Source organism: Peromyscus leucopus, chromosome 12, assembly GCF_004664715.2.
Source record: "Peromyscus leucopus breed LL Stock chromosome 12, UCI_PerLeu_2.1, whole genome shotgun sequence".
In the NCBI taxonomy this organism is placed as follows: Eukaryota; Metazoa; Chordata; class Mammalia; order Rodentia; family Cricetidae; genus Peromyscus; species Peromyscus leucopus.
The window spans coordinates 5,916,074-5,939,577 of NC_051073.1; the positions used below are offsets into that span (position 1 = coordinate 5,916,074).

At 47.7% G+C, this 23,504-nt stretch overlaps 1 protein-coding gene across 2 annotated transcripts in view; it reads left to right on the forward strand.

Annotated features, from left to right (window-relative positions):
- Runx1 (RUNX family transcription factor 1) overlaps nucleotides 1–23,504 on the forward strand; it is a 226,834-nt gene that overhangs the window by 120,120 nt on the left and 83,210 nt on the right. For both annotated transcript variants that reach the window (XM_037209635.1, XM_028877065.2), the window contains exons 3-4: nucleotides 15,537–15,790; nucleotides 22,061–22,217. In XM_037209635.1, coding sequence (XP_037065530.1) covers nucleotides 15,537–15,790; nucleotides 22,061–22,217 — 411 coding nt within the window. The remainder of the gene's footprint in view (nucleotides 1–15,536; nucleotides 15,791–22,060; nucleotides 22,218–23,504) is intronic.

Consider the following 23,504-nt stretch of genomic DNA (forward strand, 5'->3'; position numbering starts at 1 on the left):
GTGCATAAGCCACAAGAGTGTGATCATTTCCTTATTGTTAAGTATTTATTATCTGAAATAGGAAAATGTCATATGAAATATGAAATAGTTATTTTATAAATTTTTAAAATGAAAATATATAGGCATTTATATTAGACATGAGAATTGATGACTTCTTCAGCTACTTTTTATTACATAGCTATGAAATTAAAGTTTATACAGAATATGGCAACTCTAACCCCACATGTAAACCGGTCAGTGATGGCTTTAACTGCTATGCCCTATAAAACTGTTTTTAAACTGGAGAGATGATTCAGTGGTTAACAACGATGGCTGCTCCTGCAGAAGACGCACGCCTTTAATCCCAGCACTCAGGAGGCAGAGCCAGGTGGATCTCTGTGAGTTCGAGGCCAGCCTGGGCTACCAAGTGAGTTCCAGGAAAGGCGCAAAGCTACACAGAGAAACCCTGTCTCGAAAAAAAATAAATAAATAAATAAATAAAATAAAAAAAAAGAGAAGATTCAAGTCCCCATCCCAGCACACATGTCAGACAGCTCACCACTGCCTGTGACTCCAGTTCCAGGGGACCCAGTAACTTCTTCCAACCTCTGAAGGAACAGTACGCACAGGCACAGGCTCACACTTGTTTGTCACTTAATTGTGGGGGTTTGTGTGTGTGTGTGTGTGTGTGTGTGTGTGTTTGTGTATGGTGTGTGTGTGAGTATGTATGTCTGTGTCCACCTGTATGGGAAGATATCTGAGCAGGTGTGCGTGAGTGTATGTGGGAGGGGGCGACATCAGGTGTCTTCCTTGGTCATTATGTATCTTTATTCACGGAGGCTCAATTGAGCCCAGTACTCATTAGTCTAGTCTAGTCTAGTCTGGATGGCTTGCCCTGTGGATTCTTTGTCTGCTTCCAAAATGCTAGATTACAGTGAGGTCACCACACCCTCCAGGCATTTATGTTTGTACTGGAAATCCTAACTCTGGTCCTCATACTGTGGCAGGATAGTTAGGATAGTTGCTGGGGGTCGGGAGGGAAGGAGAGAGAGAGAAAGAACAAGGAGAAGGAGGAAGAAAAGGAGGAGGAGGAAGAGGAGAGAAGAGGACGAGGAGGAGGAGGAGGAGGAGGAGGAGGAGGAAGAAGAAGAAGAAGAAGAAGAAGAAGAAGAAGAAGAAGAAGAAGAAGAAGAAGAAGAAAAAGAAGAAGAAGAAGAAGAAGAAGAAGAAGAAGAAGAAGGTTTTCAGAAAGACTTGAGATCCTTGCTAGTGGGTCTCATGGAACGGACAGAGCAGTCAAGGAAAGTCCAGGATACACACATAAGGCAGACTGCAGACCCATGGTGCTACAAAGCCTCCACCACACACTACCAAACTGCCACACTGACCTGAAGCGTGGATGGGTGTGAACTGACACTTCCTAACAGGCGGCAATTTGGAAGACTTCATGCTGTATTCCCAGAGAAGCACACTTGTAGGAATTCCTACTTGAAAGGGAGCACCAGCAATTTTAAAATCATGACACATGAAACACAGAGTGTCCAGTCCTATCTGGTGTTTAAGAATGCAGCCCAAAGGCACTGGAGACACGGCTCAGTGAAGAGAACTGGCTGCTCTTGCAGAGGACCCAGGTTCGGTTTCCAGCACCCACAAGGCAGCTCTCAATCACCCGTAACTCTAGTTCCAGGGGATCCAACCTCCTCCTCTGGCTTCTGTGGGCACTGCATGCATGTGGTGCACAGACATACATGCAGGCAAAACACCCATACACATGAAATCTTTTTTTATTTAAAAAAATAATCCAGCCCACAAATATTACAGAGAACTAGCTAAATGTTTCCTGTGATGTTGATTCCGAGCACTAAGAGGGCAAAGCTTTGTCTTACAGGCTCAGCCATCATAGCTAGTGGATGGTAAGGAACAATGGAGAACGCAGGCGATTTACCCATGGCTTGCTCGGGCTGGCTGCCCAAAGCATGAACATGCCGACAGTAAGAGCGGACCTCCTGCGGCGGTCACTGCTATGTGTATTCTTCTGCCCTTGACTCAACCATGCGACACTGTAGCAAAGATGGGAAGCTCAGCGCTCAGGAGGCTGGGCCAGAAGAATTAGCTTGGGCAAGACAGAGGCTTCGGCTACCGTGTAGGACTGTTTCAGAAAATTATTAATCTATAAAACAAAACAATACAAACTGTATTTTCCAAAGGAAAAATCTAAGCCAGGGAAGCCCCGCAGTCTTCACTCCTAGCAAGGGAGAAATGGGCTCCCTGGAGCTTCCACAGAGAGCGTCAGAGCTGCTGGTCATCACTGGTTGTGTAGTAAGTGCCCACTCCAGTACTGCGCCGACCGATCTAGTCGTCTCCAGTCACAAGCAGCTGCAGGACACTGCCAGGCAGATGGGCCAGGCTGAGATGTGCTGTAGGCACAAAACTCACACAGATGTTGGAAGATGTGATATAAAAAAAGAAAATGGAAAATACCTCACTTTATATGGACAACAGGTTTATTCGATGTTTTGAATAGGCTGGGTTAAATAAACCATTATGAATGTTAATGCTGGGCTGGCAAAACGCTTCAGCAGGCAAAGGTGCTTGCTGCAAAGCTTAAAAGCCTCAAGACTTGTGTGTGAACTCCAGGCCCCATGGGGTGGAAGAGGAAAAGTGGAAGCCACTCCCACAAGTTGCTTTCTGACCTCCACACAAGCTGGGGTACACATCCTTACACACGTATACCAGTGAATTAATTACTTATTAAGTAATGGGTGTTTTAGTTAATGCCACTTGTTGGTTTACAAAAGTAAAAAGAAATACTGGCTATTGGAAAATTCTACATCTCATGTGTGCATTGTATTTCTGCAGAATGAGAAGTAAGTCCCATCCGGTGTATATACAGCTGCCACAGGGCACAATGGTACATGCCTGCGAGGTTCCACAGCCCAGATGATCAGTTCAGGGCTCCAGCTGTATCCTAGAGGCATCTTCTGAAAGTCCTAGCAGTGAGTGATAAGATCGCTTCTGTATACATCCCCGCTTTATCTTCTGGAGCATATACAGTGAGCTGAGTCCACGTGAGACCCTGCCTAGAAGAATGAGAAGGGGAGAAGCATGAAGAGCAGGAGCATGGGCAGAGGAGGGGAGAAACGGAGCAGAAGGAAGAAAGGAGGAGAAAGAGAGGGGAGAGAGGACACACAGCTTGTCAGGATTTTCTTAAGAAACGTGCTTGACAGTATTGCAATATGGGTCATTGTGCAGCCTAGTCTCTGGTTATAACGGTCCCCCTCCAAGATGCATGGGTTCAAGACTGACCTGTTACTGAATCTTACTTCTCCCATTTGAAGGGCGAAGGGTGATTGTGGCTTAGTATGTGCTTGGTGTGGGCCAGATAGAGCAGTGTGGCTTCGTGGCTTTGCAAACAGGGAGAGTGCTAACGTGTGTAATCACAGCTACTGCAGAAAGTGCAGGCTGCTGTAACAAAATTCCATAGACCTGGGACCAAGACAGAGAAGGTTCATTTCTGACAGTTCTGGAAGGTAGCGAATTGGAGTGGAGTGCTGGCAGGGTTAGGATGTCGGGAAGGATCTCCTCATGGTTTGGATGTCTTCATGTGATATAGAGAGGGAGGAAGGAGAGAGAGAGAGAGAGAGAGAGAGAGAGAGAGAGAGAGAGAGAGAGAGAGAGAGAGAGAGAGAATATTTGAAAACAGAATCTCACTTGGAAAGCCTGGACCATGTAGACCAGGCTGGCCTAAACCTCACAGAGATGTGCCTACTTCTGCCATCCCAGTGCTGAGATTAAAGGTGTGCTGCACCACACCCAGCAAGAGAAAGTCTACTAGTCCCGCCTTCATGTCCCGGTCTTCCCCGGGGATTAGGACTCTAGCAGAGGAATTCTGAAACAGACACCATGTTCAGCCCATTGACAATAGCTTAAAGAGTTTGATCTGATATGACTTATTGTGAATTTATATTTTGTAATGGTATCTCTAAGAAAAATGCTTCCTTAGTTTGTCTAAAAGGCTGTGCTGGACACAATTTTGGTTGGAGACCCAACAGCTTCCAGGGACCTTGTCAACCCTGGGTGTGTGGGCCTTGGGCCAGCAGCCACAGTGACATCCCTGGAAGCTTGTTGGAAATGAAGTCTTGGGTCTCTCCCCAGACCTGCTGCATCAGAATCTCTAGGTGGTGACAGCCCTTGGGTTTCCCAGCACATTCAGTTTGTGCAGTGGTGCCCAGAAATTAAAGTGTGAGTTAGCCTCTCTGGTAAGGTGTCCAAACATCCAGGGGTCAAGTGTGCACACAAAAGTGTCTGGAGTGGGGCGGCTGACAGTGACAGAGAGGAGAATAAGATGATTACATAGTGGCTTTGTAGGGACTCAATAAAAACGACTCCCGCTCCCAGGGGCCCAGAACCAACTGTGCGGCAGACAAAGCAGGAGGCTCACACAGCAAGCTCGCCACTAGCCGAACATCATGGAGAACGTAGCCTGGTGTGTGGCTCCCTACCGCTGGTGCCCAGATTGGGTACACCTGCTCACTCAGGCACAGGCATGGCCCCCCCCCAACCTAACCAGAGCACTGACGGTCAGTGTGCCTGTTGTCCACTGCTGTCAACCCGCAAGTCTGAAAGCCTTGGCTTGTGAACGCCCGGTTATTAGCTCACAGCACGGTAAGTCAGCATACGTATCTCCCTGGGTTCTCCACCGAGAAGTGGGCCGAGCTGAGCCTTCTCTTGAGGCTTTAGGAGGCAATGCCCCTCCAAGATCATGCTGGTAGAAGGTAGTTCCACAAACTTAGAGAGTGACAGGTCCTGCTTCCTTCCTGCCTGGCTGCCAGAGCAAGGCTCTGGACCTCAGGCCTCCTCTCCCATTCTTGTGCGCATGGCTGGCTGGCTTCGCTCCAGCCCCAGGCAGAAAAACTCGGCCATTTTTAACAGTCTCCATTCTACCAGCTAGGGGAATCTCTGCTGGCTGACTCCACACCAACTGATTAGCAGCCTTAACTGCATGTGAAAATCCCTCTACTCCATGTTCCACAGCCGGTTCACACAAGCTTGTCTCACTCACTGTCCCGATTATTGGGATAGACAGTCTTGGGGTTCTGTTTTAGGATTCTTCCTCGTATACCTCGCTCCTGCTTCCTGAGTTGCTGGCTCGGTAATTGAATCTTTCATGGTAGAGGATGAATGTGGGTGTGGAAAGGGGCCAACGATTGCATACTGAGGAATGTTGTTCCACATAGAAACCTGAAGCCCCGGGAAGGCGGCCTCTTAGCAACCCCACCCTCCATCATTCTAATAGCCGAGACACCGAGTATAGTTCAAAGGTCAGCCGGGAGACATGGAGACCGCGATGAAGTACCTGGGCGATCCAGGAGAGAGAATCTAGTCTGAGCAAGAGACCTGGAAATCCCTCCATGATGAGGATGGGGAGGGTGACTGTCAGTCCCGTGGGACTGAGCTGAAGAGTGTGCCCTGGGTCCAGGGTGCCCAGAGGCGCGAGGTTAGCAGAAGCCTGTGAGGAGGGCTGGTCTGGAAATGCTGTGGGAACCCCTTGTTAGGAGATATTCACAAGAAATCTGACAAGCGGTCAGAGGATGAGCTCTGGGGTGGGAGCAGTTGGGAATGGGGATGGAGAGAGGAGTGAGAGCAGGCAAAGCAGCACAGGGGAGGCCTTAGCAACAAAAGGAATAAAGCCAAAGGAAAGTCCCCAGGTTCAAATCCCCAGCCTGGGAGTAACTGCCTGGGAGAGGCAGCATCTGGCTTAAGGTACAGGAAATGCACACGGCAGGTGTGGGTTTCTTCCTGTGTTCCCTATCTCACACACATTCACACACACACACACTCACACACACTCACACACTCACACACACTCACACACACACACGTTCACACACACACACACACGTTCACACACACACTCTCACTCTCTCTCTCACACACACACATACACTCACACACGTTCACACACACTTACACACATTCACACACGTTCACACACACTTACACACATTCACACACGTTCACACACACTCTCACACACACACACACTCACACACACACTCTCTCTCACACACACACACTCACACACTCACACACACTCACACACTCACACACACGTTCACACACGTTCACACACTCTCTCTCTCTCTCTCTCTCACACACACACACACACACACACACACACACACATCTCGACACTGGTCATTCTCTCCTGCCAACCCACCAAGTCCCTTCTCTTCTCCCGAAGCCCCGCCTCCCTTCCCGGAACCACATTCTCCTCTACGTGGCTGTTCTGGTGCTGCTGCTCCTGCTAAAACGAATCTCTCTTGGTCAAGGTCACAATCACTGGCTTTTCTCTGTAGATAAAACTCAAGGTTGTCTTTCAGTGCTCATCCCCATGGCCACTCTAGGACCTTCGGGATATGATGTTCTTGTGCAAACTCCTGTCTTCCTCTGGTGTCTAGACCTTCTTCATCTTTCTCTTGCTACCTCAGCCCCTTGGTCCAGCCCCGCCCTCCACTTACTTGATCTGTCCATCTTTAGTGATTTCCTCCGTACAAGCATGTTCTCTGTGCTTTTGGAAGCTACTGTAGACATTGTATGACTGCTCATGTGATCCCAACTCAAATATCCAAAGCTAAATCCTAGTGCCCACTTCTCTCATCATCCTACCCTGCTACTAATGCTCAGAAACTGGGGCGAATCAGCTCCTCCCTCTCTTCCCTTCATCCCTTATTCCACACATTATTGCTCACATATTGATTTCTACCGTCAGGATTCCATGTCCTGTAGCTCCTGGCTCCATGTCTGTCTGCTCCCCGGTCATCTATACACTTTCAGTGGGTTTATTTTTCTAAAATACCCATTAGATTGCCCCCCTCAGCTTCCTTAGCTCTACTAGAACCCATAGCCCTCATACTGAGGTTCGGTCACTTCAGGCTGTGTGGGCTGCCACACCCCACCCTCCAGGAGCTGACCTCAAAGCCATGCCCTGTCTCTATCGGAACTGGCACGATGACCTGATCCACATGCTCCTCTCCTCCTGTTGTTCTCTATGATTGTCCTCCCAGGAGGGCCTTCTCCCACCTCATTCTACCTCCCTCCACCAGGGTTTGGAAAGTCTAGGACTCCACCCACTTTCTAAGGGTTACCACGGAGCACCTGAATTAGGAACAGTCTTCTGAGCCCCCTGGTGGTGTTGGCCCCTACTTCCCAGGCCCTTCCCTCTTGTTCTCTGGACTCTGCACATGTGCTTGTCAGTAGCCATGGTCCCCTTTGCGACCTGTTATTTGCTCTCTGTCACCAAGGAGCCCAGAACCTTGGCTGACACACAGGGGCCGTTACAGGAAGGCTAAAGGAAGAAAATCAAACGCATCATATTCTGGAGGGGTCTCAGAGGTGCCATTTGGAAAGACTAGGGGTCAAAAAAGACTGAAAATCTGTTAAGGATTTTAAAACCTCTCAACCAAATAGCTCTTGCATGTCCAGACTCTGGATAACAAGAAATGACTTCAGGGAAGGAATTCTACACATTTGAGATTTATACAGTGAAGAATTTTTGAGATATTTTCTAATGAAGATATGACATGAGGAGAGAGGTGGAAGATGAGATCCCAACTCTACCAATTGTACCTATGAAGAAACAGAGCTGACCCATGCATGTGTATGTGTGTGTGTGTGTGTGTGTGTGCCTGTGAGTTTATGTTTTTACTTATGTGTGTGCACATCTGTGCATATGTGTGTATACCTGTATGTGAGTACGAATGTGTGTGCCTCTGCATGTGTGGGTATGAGCTGTATATTTGTGAATGCATGTGTGTGAGCGAGTGTGCACAAGTGTGAGTGTGCATGTATGTGTGTGTGAGTGCATGTCCACGGGCAAGTTTCCTAAGCTCTCCAAAGGGAAGACTCCTCATCTGTAAAGTGGGGGTGACAGTGGCATTCCAAGGGTTAGCCGGGGTGGCTGTAGTCACTGCCTGGCCTATGATGGCTTGCAGTGGGGAAGGACAGGAGAGAATGACAGACAATGCGGCCACGTCCAGCTCCCACCTGTGAGCATGTAGCCTCTGCTCTCTCCCTGTTCCAGGGTGGCGCCTTACCTAGCTCCTGGAGCTGGGGATCCCTTCACAGTTCCGCAGGTCTCACTTTACCTGTGCACATCAGTTCAGGGCTTCCCTGAGGTCAGCTGACTTCCCTGTGTCCTCAAGGCTGATGTCACAGGAGCTAAAGAAGTTCTTACTGGTAGCACACAGACCTCTCACAACTCAGTCACTTCTGCCATGGCTTTTAGAATAAAAAGACCTTCGGCTTTTCTCTAAGAATTTTGAAGTATTAAGTGTATACACAGACACCTGCTGTCTATTCTGCCTTTCCAGTTTCTCGACCTGACATGGAAGGTGTCTCCTCGTTCATGAGACTGTTCCAGAGTCTGGTTGCGCTAGGTCTCTGGATAAATCCACCTGGGCTGCTCAGTCTTGCTGTGCGGATCTCTTAGGCCCAACCCTTGCCTGTTAGAACCAAGCTTCATTTGTTATTTCTTACCTTATCACTAATAATTAGTGCAAATTATTCTGCCCCTATTCTGTTTAAAAAAATTTTTTTTACAGAGATATTTTATGTACTTGTAAACTATGATCTTTTAAAACTATTTTAAGGATGCTCCTTGGAGGCCGTATATATTTAAGTCATTCAATCTTTCATTAGAGGACAGTCCTACAGAAGCCTTATTATTTTATTTGCTCTTTTGCTTTGGCAAAAATATATGACTAGGGAGTTGTGAATCTTGCCCTCCTGCCTATTTAAACAGCGTCCGGAAATCTGGAATAATTAGCTCTGTTCTTCTTTGCAACATTGTTTTTAAGCCATCTTATCCCGTTGTAGTGTGGGGCTTCCCGGATCCTAAGGTTTGAAACCACATACCCCTCGTGTCACTTGGTGCTGACCGAGGTCAGTGTGCAAGGCTGAGGGGTAATCTCCAACTCACATTAAGTGTGAATACACGAGAGGAAGGGAGCGGGTTCACAGGACTTTCTCAGTGGGCTTCCCAATACCTTAAATGCAACAGGATGCAGAAAATGCTTCATCCTGGGAAATTAGCATATGATAGCGATTCCCAAGGATGTTTAAGACTGTGTGTCCTTTCAAGAATGAGTGGTTTCCATGTAAACAGACTGCTCCTAACTGGAAAGGGCAGGGAAGCAAGCCATCACGGGGAGAATGTTTCTGGAATATCCTATCACTAAAGGGGAGCAATTGAACACGGAAGCGCCAGCTTGTTTCTTTCAGAAGATGTACTCCAAATTGTTTGTTTGGATAAACACTTGCTTTAAGGAAAGAAATTGCTTTCAATGGATTGCTACCTCTTGTGCTTAGCCTCTATCATGTTACTGATTTTAAAACATTTTGTATTAAGCTGGGATTTGGTTTTAATCTCACCTGGAGGTCTGAGTCATCCCCAAAGCTTTAGTAAATAATTCACATGTGTTCATGCGTACAGCTGAGAAAGGAGCATCTAAGACACAGAGATTCAACATTCGGAATCCAGCATGGATAGAAAACACGTAAAACCGCATGCTAGACAGATCACAGTTCACCTATTTGGTGATTCACTGTTTTATTTCTGTGCCAAATATGCTGGATTTATTTGGACCATGATATAAAACCCCCAACGCTAAGAAATATGGCAAGCAATGAAATAGGAAAAATAATTCTGTAGAGATTCTGTTCTCTAAACTTGGCATTTTATTGTAATTAGAATAAAAACTTAGTAACTTTCAGTTTATTCATGGGGTTACCTTCTAGAGAGGCTCATGTATGTTAAGTTCCAAGTTATACATCTTAATGAAATATACATTCGCATATGTATGACTTTCTATTGATGTGTTTCTATATATAATTTATAATATCATTTTGCCAAATAATTAAAGCTTTTTTGCTGATGCAAAAATACTTAAAAGGAGCTATCCACATTGTAGCTGTTATACCACATAAAATACCCCAATGAAATCTTAAATGATACCTTCAGCTCTGTGGCGTTCACCATTTACACATTCTGCTGTTATTAAATGACTATATGACTCTCTGAAAAAATATGGCTTGGCTTCTATCAGCTATGACAGAGTTTATTACATTTGTTAGAGCAGTGGTGATGCAAATTTTTTATGAGGGTAAAATGTTTACTAAGCGCCCTGTATTTTGTGAGGAAAAAAAGAGAGAGATTTTCAGTTTGCTCCTTGTAAGGTCCACAGAGAGTTGCCAAAGTTGGAGTGAGGGGATCTCACACTGTCCACAGCACAGCAGAGGAACATCCGGAGAGTCTGCAGTGCAGGGTTTCAGGCGTTTGTTTGGTCCTCTGAGTAAACAAGTGTGAAAAGTGAAACAGCCCCCCGGGTGCTTCAGGAGGGAGAAAAGTGTAATTACGTTCCAGTGCTGGAAGCCAGACTGTGTGGACAGCAGCAGGTCGCTGATTACATCAATTGCTAGTCACCAGAATCGCTCCATGCCTGTGTATCAGTGCAGCACTTATAGTAAGATATGCTCTCTAATTAAAAAAAAAAGAAGAAGGAAGAAAAAAGAAAAGAAAGGAAGGAAGAAAGAGGAAGAGAAACAATCCTTTTAGAACTGGTACGCGTTTAGAATCTGATTTGGACAATGGAGTATTGCAATGGAGGGGGAATTTTGACTTAAGAGAGAATTGCTGTTAAGCACATCTTATTTTGGAGATGATTTCATAGAACAAACACGCAAAACCTTTGGTTTTCTGCGACCACTTACAATTAGCGAATCACCCAAAGACGTAGGAAAAAATAAGTCAATACACCGCCCTGTTCTCCATTGAAATGATTGCTTCCCATTAAACCAAATATCAATTTCTAAATTCACTGCAGAAACTTCCAATCCTGTTATGGACACTTTTAGATTTCCCCGGTGCAACAAATTTGTTAGATTGTCACACAGTAGCAGTTTAAGCAAATCTCTCCCTGGCAGGGTTTTTTTTTTTTTTTTTCCTCATGTAAATTTTAGTGTCACTGTAGGGGAGCCTGGAAGTGAAAGTTGTAGCCTTTCCTTCAGCTCTTGGTGAAGCGAGTGAGGGAAAGTGTTGATTGTGGTTGAAATGAGCGCTCTGGGTGGGAAGGAATTCGTCCTTTCCCTCTCCTGCTACAGGACTCCAGAACTTGCGAAGCCCTGAGGGCTGAGCCTTCTAGGCGCCCCGAGGTTGAATCCCAGCTTCGCGCAGGGAGTTCCTTGTTCCTCGGAAAGGAGGGGGGGGGCACTGGTTTTGTTTGTTTCTGGTTTTCACATGCACGCAGCGTGGCGCAGTGACAACCCACGGCAGGTCCAGGGACGCCCGAGGACCGCTTTGGAAGCTTTCGTTGCTGTATCCTTGCTGTCGGGGTTCGAATTTATTTAGCTCAGCTGTGCTGACCTTGAAAGCTAACCTCGGTGTGGCGCGTGTTGCTCTGACTTCTGCCCGGGAGACAACCCGAAACCCATGCAGGTTTTGGGGTTTTAAGCAGGAGGTCTGACTCCGAGGCGTTTCCTTCAGCTCTTCGAAAGGCAGAAAACCCAGAGTCAACTTCTTCCCTGGAGTCAAGGGCCACTTGTCCCGGCCACACTCCCTGTCTCCGTGTGCCCCCTGGGGATGCGCTTGCCTGTGACCCCAGGAGCACTAGATCTGAAGTAGCTTCTTAGAAAACGCACTTGAGGGGAGTCTAGCTTCCGTTGGCCACAAACTCACCAGTAGAGCCCGCACCTGCAAGCCTGGACACTAGGAAGTTGTGGCCCCGGTAGGGGAAGGTAGGCTGCAGGGTGGCGACCGACCGCAGCGTCTAGCATCACTCAGGCAAGGTAGAGTGTTAGGGAACATTCAGAGAGTTGACACCTGAAATGAGACTTCTTTGGAAATAGTTATAAAAGAAAAGCATAGAGAACTTGTGTCTTCTCAAAGCTCCGGACCCCCCAAAACACATGGGAAATACTGAGCTTGTCTGTGCCGGCGTAATTCTAGTGCTGAACAGGAAAGGCCCACTTGGGAAAATGCAGAAGGCTAGGGACTATGAGGCCACTTGCAAAAGCTTTTGCTGGTGCTCGCTGCACACCTGGAGAACTCATGTCCTGAACTAGCATAAGGCAGAGCTCAGGCAAAGAAGTTTCAAAGGGAAGAGACCCGGATTTCGGCGGATCGCGACAGTCCCCTGGAGGGGGGATTCCGACGCAGGCTAGCCTGGCTTCCACCTCTGAGCGATGGAGGCGCTCGGGTGTGTCCTGGTGGCCACTTGTTACCGTTTGTTCCCAAACTCACAAGGCCCCCCACTCCACCCCACCGTTCCAAGGGCCTCCGGGTGGGACAGATCCCCGCGCCGCCTGCCCGTCCGCCGGGGCGTGCCCAGTGCCCAGTTCCGCGTCCCAGGCCGCCGAACAAGGCCGCTGCTGCCCCCTGGCGTCCGCCCTGAGCTCCGCCGGGTCCTGCCCAGGGTTCCATGCCGCCAGCTTCCACCCGCCTGGGGCAAAAGAAGCGGCCCTAAAGCCCAGGCCAGGCCTCCGGGCCAGGACCGCCACGGCCTCGTCCTTCTGCACCGAGCCCTGGCCGCGCGGATGCGTGAGGAGGGAGGACACACGCAGGGACCAGCCGGGGACCGAGCACAGAATGGAAGTGAAGGGATTCGGGTCAGATGTGGAGGGTAACGGGCTCCACGGACTGGGTAGTGAGACGTCCTGGAGGAAGCAAGGCCTTGGAGAACGAAGGGACCCACGGAAGACACAGACCAGCTGCTCCGGCTGGGGACAGCAGTGGGCCACGCTCCAGGCAGGACCCAGACCCTTAAAGCTCCGCGAAAATGCCCTCGGCGCCACGGGGACGGACACGGGTGGGGGGAGAGCCCCCACAGTGCGCAGGCGAAGTGGGTTCAGCGTCGGGAGGAAAGCTCCGGCCTTCCCCGGGAGCTGGAGGGTGGCTAAGGGCTCGTGCGATCGGGGTGGCCTCCCCCCTCTCCCCTACCCCGGATGCTTTCAACTTTCTTTGCAGTCTAGGGTTCTTTGAGGCCTTGGTTAGAAAACTAACTCCTCTTTAGCCGCTGCGCACACTCAGAACGCGGCGCGCTGCGTAATCAAGCCGCAGCCCAGCAGCAGAGAAAAGACACTAAATAAAGCAACTCTACCAAGGAGAGGATGCTTAAAACCCCAAACTCCTGCGGCGGAGCAGCGACTGATCTTATTTAAATGACTCGGTGCCACTTCGCCTCAGCTGCCAGCCAGACCGGGGGAGGCGCTCAGAGCCTCTCCCACCCAGCCATCAGCCCTCCGGCCCTCTTGAGGCCGAATCCCACCCTGTCCTCGCGGGACGTGGAGGCTTGGCCCATGGACTGCAGTGCACCGCTGTCTGGGGACCGTTCCGGGACGCCAGCCCTGGGTCCCCCAGAGCCTCGGGATGGCAGCTACGAGTCCAGGGCTCGCTGGGCGTCTCCTTCCCAAGGCCTCCAGGCCTCGGGCTTCTCCGGGCACAGCTCCCGGTTCCTATGCCCGACCGGCTTTTCGATTCCTGTTGCAGGGTCTCCGGGACCTTGGCCGCCGGTGGCGCCGCGGCGCCCTGCAAACCCACCACCCAGCGCGAGTGCAGATGTACCACCCCGGCGCGTGGCTGCCGGGCTCAGTGGGGTCTGCACCTGGGCCGGGCTTCGGACAAGCGTGGCAGCGTGTGCATGGATGTGCGTGGGTCGGCGTGGGTGCGGGAGCATGGGCTGCCACCGAGTCCCGGGCAGGGTTGCGTACAGTAGCGCGCGGGGGCGCGCGGGCCAATTCCAGGAGCACGGCGGCGGGCCGCGCCCAGGCTGAGACCGGAAAGGCCTGTGATTGGCCGCCGCTCGCCCCTATGCAAACGAGCTGAGGGAATGGAATTCCTCCGGCCGGCCTTACAGTAAAAGCACGTTCATTTCCAGGCACTCTCATTCATAGAGCCAGCGGGCGCGGGCAGGACGGGCGCCCCGCGGCCGGACCCAGCCAGGGCACCACGCTGCCCGGCCCTGCGGCTGCCACTTCCATCCTGAGCTCCGGGGGACGCAAGAAAGTCACCCTCTTTGCGGCTCCTCCTCGATCTGCGTTGGACCTCCTTGTTTTCCTTTTCCTTTTATTTTTTTTTTTTAATGTTTTTTTTATTTTTCCTTTCTCACTTTTGAATGAACTGGCTTTCATCTAGGCTTGGATGTTTCAACTTCTTTCCTGGCTGTGAACTTTTCTCCGATTGTTTCTCTTTGACAACTGCGGGAGAAAGTGTTCTGGGGTTCCGGGAGTGCCGTGAAGTTGCGTGTGCGTGGCAGGGTGCGTGGGAGTGAGCGCGAGCGCGTGTAACTCGAGCCTCCCGGTCTGCGGCGCTTCCTCCCGGGCCCGCTCCACCTGCTGCGGTTACACGGTGCTCGCTCGCTCGTGGGTATTTGTGCGCCCCAGCAGAAAAACCAGCCAGCCAGCGCCGGGCGACGACGTTGGAGGAAGATCGTCTTGCTACTGCTAGTCTGGGCTGACTCACTCAACCAATGTAGACAGTGGCTGGCTTCCGAACAGTGCGCGTCTGCCTGTGTGACCCAACTTCGGCTCAACTCCCAGCAAACCACAGGATCAGCCACAAACTTAACCAACGTTCCCAAACCCGAGTCCTCAGATGGGGGAAGCTCTAGCCTGAGCGTCATCGAGTTTGGCTTTTTTTTTTTTTTTTCCTGATTAGATAGAGGTCTCTGTAAAGCTAAATTTTCTGCACTGACCATTTGTCCAGAATTTATTGAGTAATGACAAGTGGTTCTACCCCAGCCTTTGAACTACTGAAGCTGATTTTCAAGGCTACTTAAAAAAAAAAACTTCAGCGAACATTAATGGATTTCTGTTGTGTTTAAATTCTCTACAGATTGTATTGTAAATATTTTATGAAGTAGATCATATGTATATATTTATATATACGAGCACATACATTACTAGCACAATCTTTTAAAGTTGCGGCTCTTGCTTTTGGGAACTGAAGTGAGTTTTTCACGATAAGAGGGGCGCCCTGTATGGAAGACACTCCTAAGTTTTGTATTTCGTTGGGACTTTAAACAAAACTGATCTGCAAGAAAGAAAAGCAAACTGACGGGCAGTTAACTGCTGGAACTTCCAAACCTAGTTTTTGCTGTTCATTTTTTGTTCTGCGCATAAATATTTTAGGACGTGTACGGGAATTTTGCCTCCGGGACCGTTTGTAATAGCCAAAGATTGAACTTCAACTTTGAAAGCGAGTCTCCATTGGGCATTTGACTTTGGATTCTGGTTGCCCACTCTGCGATGCACTAATCGGCCAGTTGTTAGCCCTGCTTGGGTGTGAGGGTCGATCCGAGTAACTAGAACTCAGTCCGGGACTGTTGGTAATTTAGCCTCCCTCCTCCCCCACACCCCTCCGGTAGTGATACAGTCTCCTGAACTTGTATGTTGGTCTCCCGGGAGCTGCTTGCAGAAGATCCGAGCCCGTGTTGCCGCCGTCTAGTAGGAGCTGTTTTCAGGGTCCTTACTCAATCGGCTTGTTGTGATGCGTATCCCCGTAGATGCCAGCACAAGCCGCCGCTTCACGCCGCCTTCCACCGCGCTGAGCCCCGGCAAGATGAGCGAGGCGCTGACGCTGGGCGCCCCGGACGCCGGCGCCGCCCTGGCCAGCAAGCTGAGGAGCGGCGACCGCAGCATGGTGGAGGTACTAGCTGACCACCCCGGAGAGCTGGTGCGCACCGACAGCCCCAACTTCCTCTGCTCCGTGCTGCCCACTCACTGGCGCTGCAACAAGACCCTGCCTATCGCTTTCAAGGTACTCGGGCCTGGAGAGGGTGGTGGGAGGATCGGGAGAAGGCCGGCCGATGCCCAGGGGGAGCCCAGAGGGCAGAGGCCGAGCGGCATCTAGACCGACCGGGGTGCTGTGGAAGCCTCTGGTCCTTCTCACTGAGGTTGGGATGTGGGGATGCTGCGTTGCCGTGGCGACCCTCGGAAGGGACCCACCTTAGCCAGCCCTAGAGGCATCCAAGAGGAGTTTAAAAAAAAAAAAAAAAGTCAAGATAATCCCAGAACATCTACCAAGGGCCTTACCTTTGCTACGAACTAGGAAAAGTTAAAACCTTGGGGCGGACAAATCCGTCTTCCTTAGTACGCTTCCCGGACCTCCGGATGAACACCCAGACCATTTTGTGTCTCTCAAATGAAGGCATCAGGAAATAAAAAAAGAGAGAGAGAGAGGTACTTTAATACCTTCCGGTCAGTAAAAATAAACCAACAAGGGAAAGAGCCAGGGGGACATCCCCGCCTCCAGCGCGCCTTTTTTTTTTTTAAACCGCCCTATAGACATCAGAATGTCCAAAGTCCACTCACTGCAGGCGTAGTTAAGTTTGCCAAAGTTCCGAGGAGTTTTTCGAGCCTGTCGCCTGCTCCTGCCAGAAGCCGCAAGTAGCAAATCCTGTTGCTTTTTCTGGAACCCTCCAGAAAATTAAGCCCCGGGCAAGAAAGGTGCTGAGGTGTCTTCTGACACCTGGGAAGGTCCAATCCGGCGGCTTTTCTGCTAGAGGAGGGGGCAGTGTCGACCCAGCCACTTCAGATGGGCAGCTCACTTCCGTCGGGTAGCTTTTCACCCCGATCTTGCCCTGGCTTTCAGTTGCCTCCAAACCTTGGCCTTCAGAAGGGATGTATAAACAACCCCGGGCGCTTTTAAAACAACTACCCTACTACTCTGGCAGGGAGCTTGAGAATTTAAATTCTCTTCTTTGGTCTTCTTCAGTGGTGGGTTTTAAAAGACAGCGGAAAAGCACAGTGGCTGTGTTCGGTCCTGTTCTTTCAAAAGGCTGATGAAGGAGGCAGGTCCACGCTGTAAAGAGAAGTTGCTTTTTTTTTTTTTTAAAGATGAAGAAATTGCCCCCTTTAGGAGGGAGATTAATTTAAGTTTTCCGTAGTTCCAGGCCTCAGCTGGACCTTGATCTAATTACAACGAATAACCCTCACTTTTTGAAAAGTGCTGTCCAAATTCTTTTTTTTTTTAGTGCTAAAAACACCGTCCACATTTAAAAAATTATAGAGCTAGAATATGCAATTGTCTCTGTCTATAAAAATGTTGCCTTCAACGGTTTTTGAAAGCAACTTTTAAAAGGTGGGGTTAGGATTGAGGGTCCCAGGGTAGGCAAGGCCCTTGGCTTTACCCCCCTTCCAGTTATTTGGAAAGCCATTCCGATTCCTTTAGAAAAACAAGGATAGTTGATGGTGTCTTCTGCTCACCGTGAGAGGGAACCTGACTGGGCTGAGCCCTGAGGTCACTGTCAGCAGAGAGAAATCAGGCTTTGTGTGGTCAACAAAAGGACCACTTAAGGTAGGTGTCCCTGCAGAGCAGAGCTAAAGGGACTTGTGCCTTCCTTGGGGGGTCTTTTCCGAGCTGAGCTGCTGTTTTCACTGTGAGGGAACTCCAGTTTATCAAGACACTAAATGACTGATTTTTAGAAATTGTCCTCAGGAGCTGAAGCAATGCAAAGTCTTGAGCTGCCACATGGAAATGTTTGTTTTTCTTTTAAAAGAATGAAAAGACCATACAGACTGCTTTTACAAACCGCGGAAAATTCCTTTTAAGCAAAAATAATCACAGCCATAGAGGTTCCCTTTTTTATAAATGATTTTGGAAAACGCACTTCTAAAAGAATCCCGGTTTGTTTTCCTGAGTGACAGCCGGTGGCTATGACTAAGGTCAAGGTGTGTGGGGCACAGCACATGTGGAAGGTTCTAGTGGGTCTCTTGAGAGAGCTTGGGGGGAAGGACAGGGTAGCAGAGAAATCAGACCACTCCATTAATGTCTGTCACCACTCCGTCCCACAGAGAAAGGCCACTTCCAGGAGCTCAGCACCCTGCTGAACTGAGACGGTAGACAGGGTTTTCAGAGGGAGAAGAAATTTAAAGGTTGAGCTTGAGAGGAAGCTGTGCATCTAAACAGACCAGCATCCTAGGTGCATTTTCTCTGGATCCCTGGCCCCCATCTGTACCAGCTCCTACCAAAAATGTTTCTCTACATTTCAGATAGGAATTAAGGCCCAGGAATCTCTTTAGAGGTCAGTCCTACAGGAATTATCTTATTTTCCGAGATAAAAACCAAATTATGTGAAGCGGTGATGGAACCCACCCACCCCTAGTGGAGGAGCATCTTCAAGGAATCTTCTGGAATTTTGTTAAGTCCTCTGCTTTAGTCTTCAGAATTATCAAGAGATTTAATTCTCTCAAAAATAGATTTAAATACTCCTCATTGGTTCTCCTGCCTCTCCTCCGCCCCGCTTTTCACCTCCAAACCGTTTGTCTTAGCCCAGGAGAAACAATTTTCCAAACGAGAAATTGTGAAGTCTGCTGTGTACTGCGCAGTATTGGTAGAAGCAGCCAGCAAAGTTATTCAGGTGACTTGCAACAGATTTTGTAGGACTGTAATAGGACAGTTTGTTGAGGCCCTGGTACACAGAGCATGAACATGCCTTCAACAGGGAGTTCAAAGACCTTGGGTGCTGATGGAATATGTTTTTCTTTTTTTTTTTTTTTCTTTTTTTTTTTTAAAAAAAAGGAGTAAATCATGTTTCCGGCAGGAAGATCATGGTCCCTAGCTGTGCATTAAATGCCATCTCAGATGAATTCTATGTTCTACTCCATAGCCTTCTTTGAAATTCTGGAAGATCAAGGAATTTGCCGTACATGAATTGTAACTGTAATTTCAACCTGTAAAATTGTTGGAAAATGCCGGTTTCCGATTACGAACAGGCCAGCCAAGAACAGTACTAGGAAGCCCTTATAGCATAGAGGAGAGCTGATATTTTGCCCAACTTCCTGATACTTGGAGAACAGAGAAGTTCAACAAAATATGAGCTATCTCTGGCCAGCAAGTCCCTTCTTGTCTGTTTGGTCTGTGCTGAATGTAAATGTTTGTCTTCCCTTACCTATTGTTTATAGCTTTTTATTGCAGACACTGCTTTCTATTTCTGTTTGAAGTTGGATTTTTTTTCTCATTCTTTTTATAACACTTCTCAATAACAAAAATCTGTATCAAATTGGAAGACATCTTAGTTTTAACTCTAAAAAAAAATTTTAACCTAGCGTAAGTATACTTGTCATTGGATGAAATATACTGTTAAATGTCCCTGGATTTAATGTGTCTCCTTCCCTTCCCCACCAAAACTCTTGGGAGATAAATCAGAAAGCCAAAGAAGTAATCATTGAGTCCCCAGATTCCTTAGTCCCACTTCTTTTAAAAATGAGAGTGGTGAAATTTAAACTCTTGATTTTTAGACTTTTGAATTCCAGCATCAGCAACCTTTTCCTAGTTAGCCACCCTGGTCCTTTCGTACATGTATCCGTGAGGGCCTCCTGGGCTGGTCCCCCACTAATGAGGTGAAGCACTGGAGCAACAGTGGTAAACTGAGGCACACTGAGACACAGCAGGAGGAGAGCCATGACTCAGCATGCCTTTGGGCACTTGTGGAACAGGATGTATTTATTTTAACCTCTTAAGAGATATGGGCCCCAACGGTAAGGCATTCAGTTTGGAAGCCCAGTGGTAGATCCGGTACCCTGGGTACCCGTGGGTGTGGAGTTGAACTAGAAAAGCCTGGCTCTCCACAGTGAAAGGAGGGCGAGGAAGTGAAGCATCTTCATGGACGACATTTCAACACTGTGAGCTGATTGTGCAGGGGAAGTGAAAATAGTGAAAAAAGAAATGGAGGAAAAAATAAAGAGACTAAAAACAGAAGAATTTATAGGAGTAGAATTTTGTAGGAGTAGAAAGAAAGGTTAATAATGATCAATTAACTGATCAGGGAGATTTATTGCAATGATGTTCTTTGAAACAAAAGAGTTGTCATATTAATACTCTTAATTAAAGGCCATCAAACACTTGTGGTGGGATATAAACATCTAATTACAGACTGCTCAGAGAATAAATGTTTTAAAATCTCCTTTGTAGAAAACATGTCCAACAATTGGAATGAAAGGGTTAAAAAGAGGCAAGAGGCTCTGTCCTTGTCTCACAAAGCAAGTTGGTGAAAACAGATAAAATTAAAGAGCTGACAAGATACTTACCCAGTACCCAGAGCAGAGTGTCCTGGTGCTGTCCTGGGGTCCCGACTGTCCACTTCTCCGGGCAGCTGGAGTCATATCCTGGCATGTTCTTTAGAGCCCAGGAGATGGAGCGGCCACGAAGAATAGAAATCATCCAGATAGTCATCTGCAGGACAACGGAGAGCGGAAGGGGACATGACTAAGCGCAGTGAGGATGATAAGCAGAGGGATTGGATATTGGTATCCGATTAGCGAATCTGTGGCATCCTTATTTACATACATGCGGACGGAGAAATATTCCTGCAATAAACTATGCAGTAACTAGTATGCAAAGAAAATGAAAAACATAGTAACAGTATATTGAGAAGTGCTTTTGCTGCTCCCAACTTGAGAACATCCACCTAACAATGACCACGTTGTCAGGATAAATAACAATTTTACCACAGACTGACAATGTATGTCAGAAATGATTGGAAAAAAAAAAAAAACCTGAACTTGAGGCATTTTGGTTTGAATTCCATGACCACTTTGAAACTGGAATAAAGCAGATGTAAGCCGTAATCAAGTCAAAACTCAAAAATCGCTGCTGCAGTCAGACGCCAGCCTGTAAGCTCTGGCCTCACAGTGAAGACAAGAGGATGTGAGTGTAAGGCCATCCTAGGCTACCTAGTGAGACCCTAGCTCTAAAATAAAATGAAAAGAATCAATCAAACAGCAGCCGAGTGATGGATGGTACTTGGCGGAGCATTTTCAAGGCATGTACTTCAGAGTATTTTAATTTAAAATTGCTGCTTTTTTTGGTTTGTTTGTTTTCCACATGTGAAATATGTTTATCTACCAGTTGTCTTCAAAATATAATAAGCCCTTACCTTCTCAATGGCAGTAAAGGAATACCTCAGAACACAGTTAATATATGTTTGGGGCTCACAGATGTGAAAATGCAGCCTGGTTTCAGCTTTGATTTGAGAATGATTATTGGGACTCCCTTTGTTCTGAGGTTATCTCTTTTGGAATTAATGATAAATAAATGGCACATTTCTGGTTTTTCTCCTTGAGTGCCAGAGTTCTCTGCTAATGAGACTCCAACAGAGGCAAAAGAGATGCCAGAGATGAACTGCAATGGACAGTTTAAATCCCTTCCAGGCCATTGGAAGCTGCGTACATGATGGCACACATACCTGTAACTTGCAGGGCAGGGACAGGAAGATCAGGGGTTCGAGGTCATCTGACAGACAATGAGCTTGAGGCCACCCTGGACTATGGGAGACCCTGTCTCAAAAAAACGGAAAAAAAAAAAAAAAAAAAAAACACAAGAAAAGAAAAAAAAAAAAAAGATCAGTAGCAAAAGTCAAATTTAAGTTTATCAGAACTAAGTTGAAGTTCCTAAGTCCAGGTCCTGCTAGGAGCACCAACAGAGGTCCAAGCGAGTAAAGATGGGCTTGGAGAGATGGCTCAGTAGTCAAGGACACACCATACTGCTGCAGGGGACGGCTTCTGGTTCCAGCACCTGTCAGATAGCTCACATCTGCCTACGATTCCAGTTCCAGGGTGCTCGATGTCTCTGGCCTCAGTGGCACTCACACTCATATGCACACATGCACCCACATCCACATAATTCAGAATAATACAATGAATCTTTTTTTTAAAGGTGGATTAGATTATAAACCTACCACGTAAGACTTTCTGTCTTTCAAACATGTCTTAAGAGATAACTATACTGATGAGAATCAGTAGCTTTTCAGAGTCCCTGTTCCCTTTTGTATTGTTCCTACTGTGTTGTGTGGCCTTATTCATTTAATTTCGTCAGTGTCTTCCTCATGTGGAAATCGACATCCATCTACGAATTGTGGAATTAACAGCAAGCCTTTCGGTTGTGATGCTCAAGTTATGATGGTTCCTCCAAAAACCAGAAAGTGTTGTTAAGCATATGTTTAATTTTAGAACGATTGCCGCGCAGGTGACATGGAAGTGTCCCTACGACAGCGCTGATGTCTTCCTTTATCCCTTGGCTGATGTCTAGGTGGTGGCGCTGGGGGACGTTCCGGATGGCACTCTGGTCACCGTCATGGCGGGCAACGACGAAAACTACTCGGCAGAGCTGAGAAACGCGACAGCGGCCATGAAGAACCAAGTCGCAAGATTCAATGACCTCAGGTTTGTCGGTCGGAGCGGCAGAGGTGCGTATCTGTCACGAATGAACTTGAAATGCAAAGTATGTACCTGGGAACAAACCCAGGGTTTCCAGCCGATAGCCGTTTCTTATTATTGATGCCGCATCAAACTTGAACATAATGTTTATTTGAAATTTAATACTTCTGCAAGAGTCTCATTTTCTATTATCGTGTTTGATGACTAAATTGGCTTAAGACTGACTCCGGAACACATACTACATGAATGAATGAATTCCTTTTTTTTTTTTTCAAGATTTCTCTGTGTAACTCTGGCTGTCCTGAAACTAGCTCTATAGATGACTAGGCAAACTCACAGAGATCCACCTGCCTCTGCCTCCCAAGTGCTGGGATTAAAGGCGTGTGCCACCACTGCTGGGCATGAATTGTGAATTTCCATAAAACACTTCACCATTTTTCTGAAACGAGAAAAGTGAACCTCACCACAATGAGAGCTGAGATTATGTAATGAGAGTTCACTATTGGGCAATCTGAACATGGAGAGCCTTGAGCAGATGGTACCTGTGCTTTCTACAAGCGACGGGGTTTCAACTCCTCACATCAATAATTTGGGGGAAATCCTTATAGGCTGTGATATGGTCTTAAGCAAGCTTACATTTCTAGGATAAAAATGGGATCATATTAGTACAATTGAGGACAATGTGATTTTCATGATGTATTTATTATTATTTGGTGAGAGAGGTGGGGCTCACTTAACCTTTAGATGTTAATCATGTTAGAGACCAGATTATTGGAAGAAGCTGTTCCCTCAGGTCAGGTGCACATGCAGTTTGACTGTCCCTCACCCTTAGCCAACTTTCAAAGTGTTGGAGTAGCGAGGGAAACCTTGGTTCGCTGTGGACTTGCCCACTTTCCGGTTATCTTTCAAGTATTGTAGTTTCTCTTTGTTTCTGGGACCTACATCGTATTTTACAAACATCTACGAGTAGTGAAAATTTAAGAGCAAGGGGGCTTGGTTTAAAGTTTCACTTCTGTAATGTAGAACTGAATAAGCCTGGCCGTCAAAGCTATTTCTAGCTTAATCAAAAAGACAGGATACGTGTGTGTAAGTAACAGTAATGGTTCTTGCATTGGGAAAGAAACAGGAAGGGGCTGGTGGAGTCTGCAGTCCAGTGGCGGAACACTAGCCTAGCACATGCAGGGCCCTCCACTCGGTCCCCAGAGCCAAGCAAACGAAACCAAACCAGCAGACTGGCAAGTCTAGAAAAGGCCAGGCAGAGGGGTCATCACCCCTGTGAACGGAGGCGTTCAGAAACCCTAGAAAATCTGTTCTCG